This window comes from Penicillium macrosclerotiorum (genome assembly GCF_028827735.1).
Source record: "Penicillium macrosclerotiorum strain IBT 26536 chromosome Unknown utg000007l_segment0_segment0, whole genome shotgun sequence".
Taxonomy (NCBI): domain Eukaryota; kingdom Fungi; phylum Ascomycota; class Eurotiomycetes; order Eurotiales; family Aspergillaceae; genus Penicillium; species Penicillium macrosclerotiorum.
This window is the reverse complement of record NW_026643086.1, coordinates 2,765,702-2,777,446: the sequence shown is the minus strand read 5'-3', so window position 1 is coordinate 2,777,446 and position 11,745 is coordinate 2,765,702. Positions and strand designations below refer to the sequence as shown.

Genomic DNA, 11,745 nt, shown 5'->3' with positions numbered 1-11,745 from the left:
CGAAACCCCCTTCCATAGGTAAGTATCATTATCTATTCATCCCACTCGACCGAGAACCGCTCGAAAAGCTCCTTTCCAAGGTTTCCTTCAGGTCGGCCGTGCGATGTGGCTGTGGAGCCCATAGGCCTCATCCGCATCACCCGGGAAGTCATCCGAGTCATTATCCGTGAAATCATCATGGTAGGACCGGCGGTTGGTTTTCTTCCAATGACCTGAAGGGTCGCTGTCACTCTCGTCCGCTAGATCAAGATCGACTTGATCGTCATCAAATCCAATGCGCTCTTCTTCATCGCGAGCAAGTATTCGGGCCGCTTCGTTGGCATCATCATCATCAGAGAACCTGCCGTGGGGCCGGTGGGCGGCATGGTCGCCCTCGAGGGATTCTCGAATTTCAGCGCGCTCTTTGGCTTCAAGTTCTTTCGCACGAGCCAAAGTCCTGTGGAAATGGGAACAGGACTAGATCAGCAACTTGAATCGAGATATATACGCCCACAAATGTGACATAGAAGAAATTGCGAGACTTGGGGGAGGGGGTGGTTTCAGAGAACGAACCTGTTGTAAATATAGTAACCAGTGAAAGCTCCCACACCAATTGTCACAATAATACTAATGATGTTCACGGCCTTGGAGCCGGCACTCATCTGTTCGCCCTTCTCGGAAAGAAGACGAATACGACTGCCGATAAAGGCCGGGACTAGCAACTTCGGGCAGATAATGGCCGTGGCTAATCCATACATCAAGGGTTGCACCGTAGGAAAGGTAGACACGGCGCCATTGCAGATGGAGTAAGGTAAGGGACACAGACGGATCATGCATAGAAGCTTCAGACCATCATACTTCAATGTCAGTGATAGCGCCGCAAACCGCTTGTCGTGTTCCATCAGGCGCTTCACAAATTTGGATAGTACGGTACGTGAAACATAGAACGAGGCGGTCGATCCGAGGACGGTCGCAGTGGTATAGAGAATCCATCTATGAAAGATCGAGGGTCAGCTCAGGCGCATTTCTCCATCTTATTCTCCAAGAACGCGATGCTTGTAGTCGATTCGGAATGGAGTCCACTTACCCCTTCCACCATCCAAATATGAAGCCTGCCACCGTGCCAAAAGTCGACCACCCCACCAACGGCGGGAATGAGACAAAAAAGACACAGAGCCACAGGACAAATGCGGCCAACGGGGAGCGCTCCCATCTTTCAGCGACTGGGCCCAACCAGATGAATATCTTGCCCGTCAAAACCATGAAGCCAATGCCCAATGCCCCTACCAACAGTGATGCGGCATAGAAGCCGATTTTCTGCCATAATGTCATCCCTTCCCATCGTTCCCGGACCTTGCTGTATAGTTCTTTGGTGCGCTTCACCGTGCGTTCGCGGAACCCGCTTGCCTGTTCATCCGACCAGCGCGTCGAGGAGTCCCGGCAGCCCGACCGACTCCAGGGCAGTTGGTTCTCGCTGCCCGGCGATGGTGGATCGGGCTCCGACGGCGACGTCGAGAGCGCCAGTGCCCGCGCTGTGGACTCGTAGTCCGCAGGCATGGTGGGCGAGAGCGCGGTGTTGGGCAACAGGGATCAGATCGGATCTGGGGGAAGCTTGGAAACGACGATCGGCGGGTTGCGGAGGCGGGAACCAGAACGCAATGGGTCGGGGATGCTTCAGGGTCCGTGACAGAGGTGAATTGCGACGAAGAAATGACGAAAGGTGAGCGGACAACGTGGTGCGACCCTGGTAAACGGGTCTTCCCAATCTCACATGGGGGCGGAGTCCAAAAGAAAAGCCAAGGCAGATGTCTCGGCCATTTGGTATTTGCCCCCCCTCAAAAGCGGATCCGTCGGAGGTTTCGGAGCGGTGTTGATGCTGGTTTCGATCTACATGGGACCCTGATTGTATGGCTGGACCCCTGTGCGCCCGGTGGAAACTTTATAGAAGCTTTAAAAAAGTATCAACCATGCTTTGGGTGATTGCGGAGGCGTAATGGAGGTGATAGGCACGAGAGCGTTTGCCCTATATTCCGGTTGAAAAACTATGTGGTTTGGTGATGCTCGGTCGCACTGGTTTCCTCATAGCAATAAAGTGCATTTGCCCCCTTTTCATAAATCAAGGTCACCGGAAGGAGAAGCAACTAGCCCTAGGGTTTCATTTTATGATTCCCATTCATCTTGCAAATTGAATTTTTCCTGTTGGGCGTTCAATTGCTGGTGATATCTGGAAAGAAGAACGGAGCCTGGAAGCAGCGGTCGGAGGCATTTTAGGGCTCAGGGACGTGAAACTATAACCACCATTGAACGCTCTGAAAACACAACAAATCATCGACAGGATTGTCAAGAGTCCTAGGATCATCATACTGAACTATGACTGACAGTCAGACAAGTGAGGCCCGACCCCCAATAGAAGAGGGGACCGGGTACATGGAGTGGTACATGGCGCTAAGGCACAAGGAACGGAGGAGGGAGAACCGCCCGAACGGCCTGTTCTCCGTCCACCAAACTAAAGTCCGGAATCCTCAGGCCGCCGTAGCCCATCCCATGGATTCCACTCGTCCTCCTTTCTCCGCCCCCTCCTTTGTTTTCATCCCACCAATTTGACTCGCACCGCTATTTGAACTTCTTGTTGCTTTGCGCTGCGATGTAATCGCTGTCCTTTGCGCGACACGTGGTCTTCTTGAATAGTGACTCGCACCCCTTTTACCAGCCTGACAGCTGCCTATTCACCCCTCCGACACATCTTGCTTATCAGGAGGCATGGATCGCGGCCTCTGACGCCCGATCTATATCGCTCATTGTGATTGTCTCTCATACTTTCCGCATACCCACCCTCTCGGATTGACTCGCCGACTCCGATTGACTATTGACGCTCACGATCCGATCTTACTCCCTTCCCCCCCCCCCCCCCCCCCCCCCCCGTGAGCACATTCAACAACTATTCGCATACATCCCACCATGGTCTCCGAAGAACTGCTTGAGAAATGTCTGGAGATCCTCCAGGACCAGGCGCTGGATGAAGAGGAGCAGGTCGAGAAAGTCGAGGATTTCTTGCGCGCAAACTCCTCATTGTCCGGCTCATCGCTGGAGAACGCGGTCCTGGACATCCTGTGGCGGCATCGCAATCGAACACTGCCCGACTCCTCCCCTCCTCCAGCTCGACATACCGTCATTCGTCGGTCCTCCCCTGCTCCGTGGCAGGTGGCACGCGCTTCAACACCGCTATCGCCTCAACAAACCCTCGGAAGCAGTCCCGGGGGTTCCTCATGGGTGCAGAACTCGCGCGGGGCATTCGTACGACCTCCGCTTTCCTCCACCGCGTCCCCGTTTACCTCTCCACGGCCATCCCCCCGTCTGGCCCTGGCCCAGCCGATTCCACATTCCCCAAATTTAAATGCATATGAATTCTCCGATCAAACCAGCCAGATTTCTGATTTCTACGGCGATCTGGGCGGCGATACCAACGTTGACTGGCTGGTCGGCGATGATGCGAACAGCACCACGTCCTCCATCGGCCCTGCAGGGCTGAGTGCGACAGCAGCGGAGTTTGTGCCGGACATGAGCCCGCATGATATCCTGCGCACCGTTTTGGGCGACAAACGATCGAATGATGAGATTGAAGCAGCGCTGGAAGCCAATAGCTATGACCTGGGAGCCACCATCGCTGCTCTCTCTCAGGATTCAGATGCAGATGCGATATTAAAGCAAGCGGAGGATAATCGGGTGCTGGTGGGTAAATCCATGGCGATGGAACAGGTCCGTCCTGTGACACCCTTGGGGAATGGGCGCAGTCCTGTGGTTTGCAAGTATTGGCTATCTACTGGGCAATGTCTTCGTGCAGACTGTCGATTTAGTCATGATTTAACGAGTCATGTTTGCAAGTAAGTGGGCCCGCAGGAGGTTTCTCCCTCTCGATGTTATAGGGCGTGGTACTAACAGATTGGGGTCAGGTACTGGGTTATGGGCAACTGCCTGGCAGGTGATGGTTGTCCGTTTTCACACGATCCATCGGCCCTAATATCGAATCTCAGTGTCTCCGGAAGTAGCAGAGCAGCATCGCCTGCCCCCGGCTCTCCGTTCCAAGTTGAGAGTGGTTCGGAGGCATTTCCTCCCCTGTCATCGGGAGGAATGGTAGACCAGTGGATCAACCAGCATGGAGGCCGGTACCGTGGTCTTCATCCCGGTCCCCAGGGGAAACAGACTCCTCCTGGGCTTCTTCCAACCATGGACAGACGCAATGGCAGTTTGACACACCTCGGACGTCCAAATTCACGTCCAACTAGCCGCCACCAGAACCGAGAGCTGAACCCGGCTGCGCTGTCTGTAGATGACCCCGATGCGTTCCCAACACTTGCTGCCGTCAGCGCAAAGACTGCTGGCAAGAAACACCATGGGAAACGAGGCGTCCACGGCCGTGACGCTGTCAAGGAGAACATTCCATCATCTCTGGCTGATGTCGTTCGCATGTCGCCGTCGCCTGCCCTCCCTCGGGGCAAGACTGCAACCAAAAGCACCAAGGACACCAAGGGTCGGGAAAATAGCGCGGCGGCTTTGGCAATTCCAGCTCCACAAAACATCCCTTGGCTTGAGACTGGCGCTCGCGCAAACCAGCAGTACATCAAATATCGCACAGAAGCAATTCGTCACGGGACTGTGCGCAACAAGTTCTTGCAAAGGTTGGTGATTCTACTCAATTCTTACGAAACTCAGTCCCATGAGATGGCGAGAAACAAATATTCAGGATCACTTCGCTAATATTCTTGATTTAGTGCTGCCCAAGCATGGAACCGAAGCGATGCCCGAGCTGCAAAAGCTCTTTCTCTTCGCGGACAGGCGGAGAATGATGCCATGCGCCGCTGCCACCGAGAAGCCGCACGCCAACTTTATGAAGAACGCAATCAACATCTCGTCCAGGCAGGCCTGGACGAGTCATCCGAAGAACTTTACGTTGATCTACACGGCCTCCACCCCGAAGAAGCAATTGAATATCTAGAGGGAATCCTCCTAAAGCATGCTCGAGAGGGCATCCGGGTTCTCTATGCTATCACAGGCACCGGCCACCACTCCAAGAATGGGAAAGATAAAATCGGCAAAGCCGTAAAGGCGTGGCTAAATGAATGGCGATATCTGTTTCGGGAGTTCAGTGTGCCCGGCGAGCGAGGGGGTTATGTTGGAGGCATTCTGGGCATCGACCCTACTAGCTATGACAAGTCTATTGCCAGAAGCTTGGTGGAAAGCGAGGTTTCTGTGGCAGATGGAGGACAACCGAACTTGACGATGGGTAAGATCCAGCTGCTTAAGCGCGAGGATTTGACCACGGCATAAATGACTTGATGTGGCATGATACCCAGCCATTTGCATTCTATGAAGAGCCTCTTTCAATACCCGAAATACTGATATTTTACTTTCTGATTATCAATTTGCGCCAGAAGTCTTACTCCAGACCTGTCATTAAAGGGGGTTTCAGATTATTCTGAGGTCTTTTCTTATAAAGGCGAGCTGTATTTACAGTCTTTGACCCTAGAAGGTGTTCCAAATTCCATTGACCTCGAATATTAATAATAATAAACCTTGGTCTATAATTCAGATACACGAGAATCCAGAATCCTTGCTTACCTTTAGTTTCCTTGTAGACAGATGACGGAAACAACGGGCAAGCCAGAAGAGCAATATACCTACATATAGATCTCAGGGAATATTTACTGACGCATATACCAAGACATCTAAAGCTCGATATTTAGAATCGTTCTATTCTTTAATAGACATGTACACCATAGTGTAGCCTCACTAGATTACTTAGACCCTCTTTGGTCGACTATGCTGAATTTGCTTTTCTTGTACCTGATTAAAAGTGGAGCTTCTTGTTATCATTACGCCTCTCATTTCCATACTTTTGAGCCATTGCGGGCCAAGGGACTCCACTATTCTGCCATCCCCGACCGCCTCAAGGGCCGCGTTGTTAACGTGGACACAGGCAACATTCGGAACCACATCAGTTCTCAGCTAAACCAGGATAGCTGGGACTTTGCTGGTCAACTGGGCTTCTTCAGATATCAGAGCCATTGGTTCTTTCTTGTCAATCATGGATCAACCACAACAGCAAGGTGACCTGAACTGGCGCCTTAGCGCCCATCCGATCACGCTACTTGTCTTCTTGGGAATCCGCATTGGTTTGTGAACTCTCGCCTTATATTCATTGTTGAGAGATCTCCGGTCTGACATATCTGATATAAAGGTGCTTTGCTGATGTATCTCTTCGGGCTCCTTTTCATTGACAACTTGTAAGAAAGAGATCCTCCCCATCAGAAAGATGTATTCTTTATGGCGCTTTGAGCTTCACCCCGCTAACACGCGTGCCTAGTATCCTTGTGTTCATCCTGACCCTTCTTCTTCTCTCTGCGGACTTTTATTATCTTAAGAACATTGCTGGGCGGCGTCTTGTGGGCCTACGGTGGTGGAACGAAGTCAATACTGCTTCCGGCGACTCACACTGGGTCTTCGAATCCTCTGACCCCAATGTTCGCACCATCGCTGCCACCGACAAGCGCTTCTTCTGGCTGAGCCTGTATCTGGCACCCGCTTTGTGGGTGGGACTGGCTATTCTAGCTATTGTGCGACTGGTCAGCGTCATCTGGCTCAGTCTGGTTGGTGAGTGCTACCTATGCCCGCATCGCGGGAAGCCTGCTTGATGAGACTTGAAGACTTACTTATTGTATGCAGCTATTGCGCTTATTCTCACAATTACAAACACTGTTGCTTTCTCTCGATGTGACAAGTTCAGCCAGGCAACCACATTCGCCAACCGGGCCCTTGGTGGCGGAATTGTGAACAATCTTGCAGGTGGCCTGCTGGGCAGGTTCTTCCGGTAATTGAGGCAATAATGCACTATGGTATTCCCAATATGGGCTGGCTAAGATGATGTGGTGGCTTGGCTCTCGTGATGTGTATTTGTCTCTACTGTGTTTCTATAAGTCAATTATATTTACATTGCATGATTCGTAACGCGCAGTATGCCTTCCTGAGGGTAGTTTGTTGATAATTACAGGTGAAGAGCTCAAACATGAGGGTGTGAAGTTTTTCCTATTTGAGAAACCACTGACACCTCATCTCACCTCCCTTCTTGTTGACCTCATGTCCTCTCTTGTTTTCTTTTCCACCTTCACCATCTTGGTTTCTCCCTTCCACAACTCCTTCCCTTCCCATCCAACAGCTTCAAGCTATCAGACGAGGAAAATTGTCAAGCACCTGGTGAGTATCTGCCTATCCATTGACACCCTGATCACAAAAGATGAGGTTGAGAGATGACATCTTTTTGCCATCTTCGATCAATTATTTACGCCATCTATTTTGCTTCTCCACTGATTCACCCCTGCTCACAGCGGAATCCTGCGTCGCCTGCGCCCTGAAAAACTTATTACATGTGATTTTGGCACGACGACTAACCGTGGTACCTAAAGGTTGACCATCCAACGCATGATGTCCTCTGTGTGGGCAAGATCCTCGGAGGGGAACATCGAGTGGGAGAGCGAAAAACGTCCAGGCTTTGAGGAAGATGGTAGCAATCGTTGGATGAAAAAGTCTCAAGGAACGTCTCTCTCTCTTTCATGATCCGTGACCTAGGAAGACGATTGACGTTACTTTATCTAATGTTCAATAGGCTCTAAGCAAGAAAATGACAGTCCCGATCCCTTCTCTCCTCGAGAGTCTGAGCCTAAATGTGCTGTTTCCTGCCGCATGTAAGTCTCATATGTGTACTTGAAACATCTTTTGCCGACGACTGATGGAAGAAAAGCTGCGGTGACCCGGGGCACTTTGCTCGAAATTGCCCGAGTTCCAGTTCCGGGGGCGGTTGCTTCAACTGCGGTGAAGAGGGGCAAGTTCCCTTGAACCCATATATTCATGAACCGAAGAGAATCACAGAACGGTCAACACTGACTTCAGAGTGCAACAGGCATAATAAGGCCGAATGCCCCAATCCTCGCAAAGGCATGGGGGCATGCTTTAACTGCGGTGAAGAAGGGTGAGTTATCGTGAATAACTAATATACTCCGAACTGAACCCTGGAACATGATAGACATTCAAAGGTTGATTGCCCTAATCCCCGAAAGACCATGGGAGCATGCTTCAATTGTGGTGAAGAAGGGTACGTTACAATTTGCGAATATAATTGACACCACGAAGATGAAGTTTAACATCTTGTTACAGGCATTCAAAAGCGGACTGCACCAAGCCTCGTGTCTTCAAAGGAATTTGCCGTATCTGCTCGCAGGAGGGTCACCCTGCGTCGGCCTGTCCAGAGAGGCCTCCGGACATTTGCAAGAATTGTAAAGGCGAAGGTCTAGATCCTCCTACCATCTGCAACCTGATAGACTATAAGGAAAGGCAATGCTGACTTTGTGAATTAATAGGTCACATCGCACGGGACTGCAAGGCCAACCGCAAATTCGACCTCAACCACGTTGCTGACCGACTGCCTGATGAAGCTTGGGCAATGATGAAGGCTGCCAGCGAGGAGAAAGACCTTGTCGAGTTCCGAACGGTAAGATACAATCATATACCTCGATTTAGAAAATTATACTAAGAGTAGTGTCAATAGTCTTTGCAGGTGTACTCCAAGGCCGTCCCAGATGCGACTTATGCCGATATTGAGAAGAAAATGCGTAAAGACAAATTCAAAATCTTCCTCATTGGTCTAGTAGGTCACAACTATTTTTGAATTTATAGAATTAGAGAACTAACTCGAGTGATTTATCTACCTACAGGAAAAGGAGCCCGAAGACATCATGAGTTTGATTGACCTGCAGGGTCGACTGGACCGTGAATTCTTTGTGGGGGTCTTTTTTCTGACAAACCTATGCGTGCCAACCTTGACGACCGGTGGCCTCGTGATGCCGAGGACAACCTTGAACGACTAGGAAACGCAGGACTCCCATACGACCGCGGTATTATCAAGTGCCGAAACTGTGGCGGTAAAGTGGACACTGGATCCCTGCTAGCATGATGAGATACTTACCTTCAATTAGAAATGGGGCACAGTGCGCGTGGATGTAAGCAAGAAAAGACCGAAACAGAGAAGATTGAAATCAAGTGTACCAACTGTGGCGGTCTTGGCCACCGTGTTCGTGACTGCAAGGAACAACGTCGAAGCAAGTATGGATGTCGCAACTGCGGTTCTGAGGACCATGACGCCAAGGAGTGCCCAAAGCCACGCGACGCAGCTAATGTTGAGTGTCGTCGATGCAATGAAAGTATGATTCAAACTCCATGCCCCTGCCTTATGGAAAAATGTCACACTAACTATATGCAAGCCGGCCACTTTGCCAAGGACTGCCCTCAAGCATCTGAGCGTCCTGATCGAGGCCCTCGAACCTGCCGTAACTGTGGGTGAGTGCTTTAAACCATCAAGGACTGTATGAGCAGATGAATGGCGTTGTGGCTAACTACCGGAAAATTGCAGATCTGAAGATCATATTGCTCGCGACTGTGACATGCCGCGTGATCCGTCCACCATGACTTGCCGTAACTGCGATCAGAGTAAGCACCGTATTATTCCCAAGACCAAGGGACTGGTTTTCGACATTATATATCAAATAAATGATAACATTGTTACTGTTTTCAGCTGGACATGGTGCACGAGATTGTCCTCTGCCGAAGGACTGGTCCAGGGTCAAATGCAACAGATGTGGAGAGAGTACGTTATTGGTATATAGGAGCTGATATCGAAGATGAGCTAATAATCCTACAGTGGGTCACACTGTTCGCCGATGCCCCCAGCCCGAGGAAAATGAAGTCGAAAGTGTCAGTGGCCTTGACACTCGTGGCCCCGAGGGTCGCTGGAAGCCCGACGGTGAACGCAGTCCTCGATCGACTACTGCTATAGTCACCGAGGATGACCCCTGGGAGAGCGCTCAATCAATGCCTGCCAAAGAGCCGAGCATGGTGGAGGAAAAAGGGGATGAATACGGTGCTGGGGGAGAGGATGATATCGCGTACACACTCAAAGTCCAGTCTCTGCGGGATCGACTGGCAAATGTGGACTGGTGAACACCCATCCCCAAAGTCACTGGGGTGAGCTTTGATCTGGGTAAGGAGGGGGAATTGTACCGAAATTTTCTTCTCGGCTCTGCGTAACTTGAGGGTGGTCGGACGTTGACCGTGTTCGGGATGCTTAACAAGTGCCCTGCAGATGGATGGTGCCCGATGGGTGGTATACAGCAGTGCGGGATCGGTTCGGCAAGATTCATCTCGTGAGCAGATTGGCTCTCTCTAGCCTACTTTTTTTCTTACTACGGATATTCTTGCTTGCTGGAATTGAAAATGCTGCGCGCTCCAGATGACGAGGAGACTTGATCTGATGGCCATATTTCTTATCCCTTAATCTCCATCCAATCGAGTTTCACATTTCTGGCATCGCACCTTTCACGCTATCCATTAATTGGCTACTGAGAGTTACGCCAAGTCGAAACATAGATCCATATTCTCGGCCACGATGCCCTTAGTGTCAGAATACCAAGCAGATGAGCAGCAGACGGGGCCGGTTGCATTCGTGCATGGGCTAGAGGCATCAAGTGATGACGGCATTGTGCCGGATGAACCGCGTCCTGCACAGACCTTTCGGGCCCTCACAACCAGGGAAGACAATGCGCACCTCCCCGACTCACCAGCCTTCAGTTCCTGACCGGTATCCCTAGACTCGGCCTTGCCAGACCCTGGGCCCTCTCGGCGCTGCCGATCCAGCCGCATTGGGATCTCGATACGCCGGCAGATTGATTAACCTTTCGGTGTGCGCGTTCGACCGGTTCTCTTGACTATGAGGGCAGGGATTCCCAGCGTCGAATTGAGCGCAATGATCTCATCCCACACGAGCCTGCTTGACGGTCTGATCGTCTTTCGACCATCCACAGGCAAGAAATAGGAATGGCGAGCTGGACGATACAACGGGGCACTGTGCATTGCCCAAGTGTTCTGAGGCCGGGGCTGTAATACGCGGTTCTGACGATGTTACGGGCGTATTTTGGGCCGTTCGCTGAATCCGGAGCCCCAGCGAGATTTCTCCAGTTTCTAGGCGAGTGGGGTGTCTGTAGGCTATGGCCTCGAAAGAAGCTAGTGGTCGTGAGGAGTAGATGATGTCTCGTCCGAGTCGACTTTTAGAAGTATCATCTTGGGGCAGTTTTACGTCCTACACCCGACAATCGGTCCTCCATGTGTCTAGATATTTTCCGCGGCTACTTTCCGGGCAACAATTCGAAAAGCGAGGTGCTCCGAAGCAGCCCATTGAATGCATTGTTTGAGAGACGGGAAAGGCTTTTTTAAGCTTTTGGTGGTCAATGGTGGCGTTCAACGTGACTCGTGCAGGAACCAGATGGGCGGGAGACGAAAAGTAGTACGGAGTATAGAGTACACCAGGGCCCGACGCAAGCCAGACCCCAAATTTTTTCAGTGGTGCTCTATTTCTCAGGCATGGAACCGTGGGTGATGAATCAGAAATGGCCTTCGATCCAGCAGCATTCATTACGAGTGTCAATCCAACCACTCTCCACCAAGATCATGGCAGACCGGGATCCACGTTGGCGAAACGGGTTCTCCCGATCGGGCAGCCACTTTCGCGGGACGCCATTTTCGACGAGAGAGCAAAGGAGATCGAGAGGTGTTGAGTGGGATCCCACCTGAACGGTTGTTTCATTAACCACTGCATCAAAAGTACTCGGTAGTCTATGCAATATAGGTGCAACGTACTCGGCCTCTGTCTGTTCTACCGACCTGAAA

General features: G+C 51.1%; 5 protein-coding genes across 5 annotated transcripts; 4 read left to right on the top strand and 1 right to left on the bottom strand.

The window, feature by feature from the left end:
- Nucleotides 1-87: 87 nt before the first annotated feature.
- N7462_007835 (TVP38/TMEM64 family protein) lies at nt 88-1,536 on the bottom strand (the record flags this gene model as incomplete). The annotated part of the gene is made up of 3 exons (XM_057079553.1): nt 88-436; nt 553-972; nt 1,067-1,536. The coding sequence occupies 3 exons, from the start codon at nt 1,534-1,536 to the stop codon at nt 88-90; spliced, it is 1,239 nt and encodes a 412-aa protein (XP_056932223.1).
- A 1,401-nt stretch (nt 1,537-2,937) lies between these two features.
- Nucleotides 2,938-5,304, top strand: N7462_007834 (CCCH zinc finger and SMR domain protein; the record flags this gene model as incomplete). The annotated part of the gene is made up of 3 exons (XM_057079552.1): nt 2,938-3,860; nt 3,930-4,655; nt 4,749-5,304. The coding sequence occupies 3 exons, from the start codon at nt 2,938-2,940 to the stop codon at nt 5,302-5,304; spliced, it is 2,205 nt and encodes a 734-aa protein (XP_056932222.1).
- Nucleotides 5,305-6,061: 757 nt separating this feature from the next.
- On the top strand, nt 6,062-6,848 carry N7462_007833 (DUF846 domain-containing protein; the record flags this gene model as incomplete). The annotated part of the gene is made up of 4 exons (XM_057079551.1): nt 6,062-6,149; nt 6,215-6,260; nt 6,341-6,627; nt 6,700-6,848. The coding sequence occupies 4 exons, from the start codon at nt 6,062-6,064 to the stop codon at nt 6,846-6,848; spliced, it is 570 nt and encodes a 189-aa protein (XP_056932221.1).
- An 846-nt stretch (nt 6,849-7,694) lies between these two features.
- Nucleotides 7,695-10,023, top strand: N7462_007832 (uncharacterized protein; the record flags this gene model as incomplete). The annotated part of the gene is made up of 12 exons (XM_057079550.1): nt 7,695-7,715; nt 7,767-7,999; nt 8,054-8,122; nt 8,185-8,303; nt 8,388-8,518; nt 8,576-8,674; nt 8,742-8,796; nt 9,003-9,227; nt 9,288-9,363; nt 9,437-9,548; nt 9,599-9,777; nt 9,837-10,023. The coding sequence occupies 12 exons, from the start codon at nt 7,695-7,697 to the stop codon at nt 10,021-10,023; spliced, it is 1,506 nt and encodes a 501-aa protein (XP_056932220.1).
- A 445-nt stretch (nt 10,024-10,468) lies between these two features.
- Nucleotides 10,469-10,657, top strand: N7462_007831 (uncharacterized protein; the record flags this gene model as incomplete). The annotated part of the gene is made up of 1 exon (XM_057079549.1): nt 10,469-10,657. One exon carries the CDS (start codon nt 10,469-10,471, stop codon nt 10,655-10,657), a length of 189 nt encoding a protein of 62 aa, XP_056932219.1.
- Nucleotides 10,658-11,745: the final 1,088 nt, after the last annotated feature.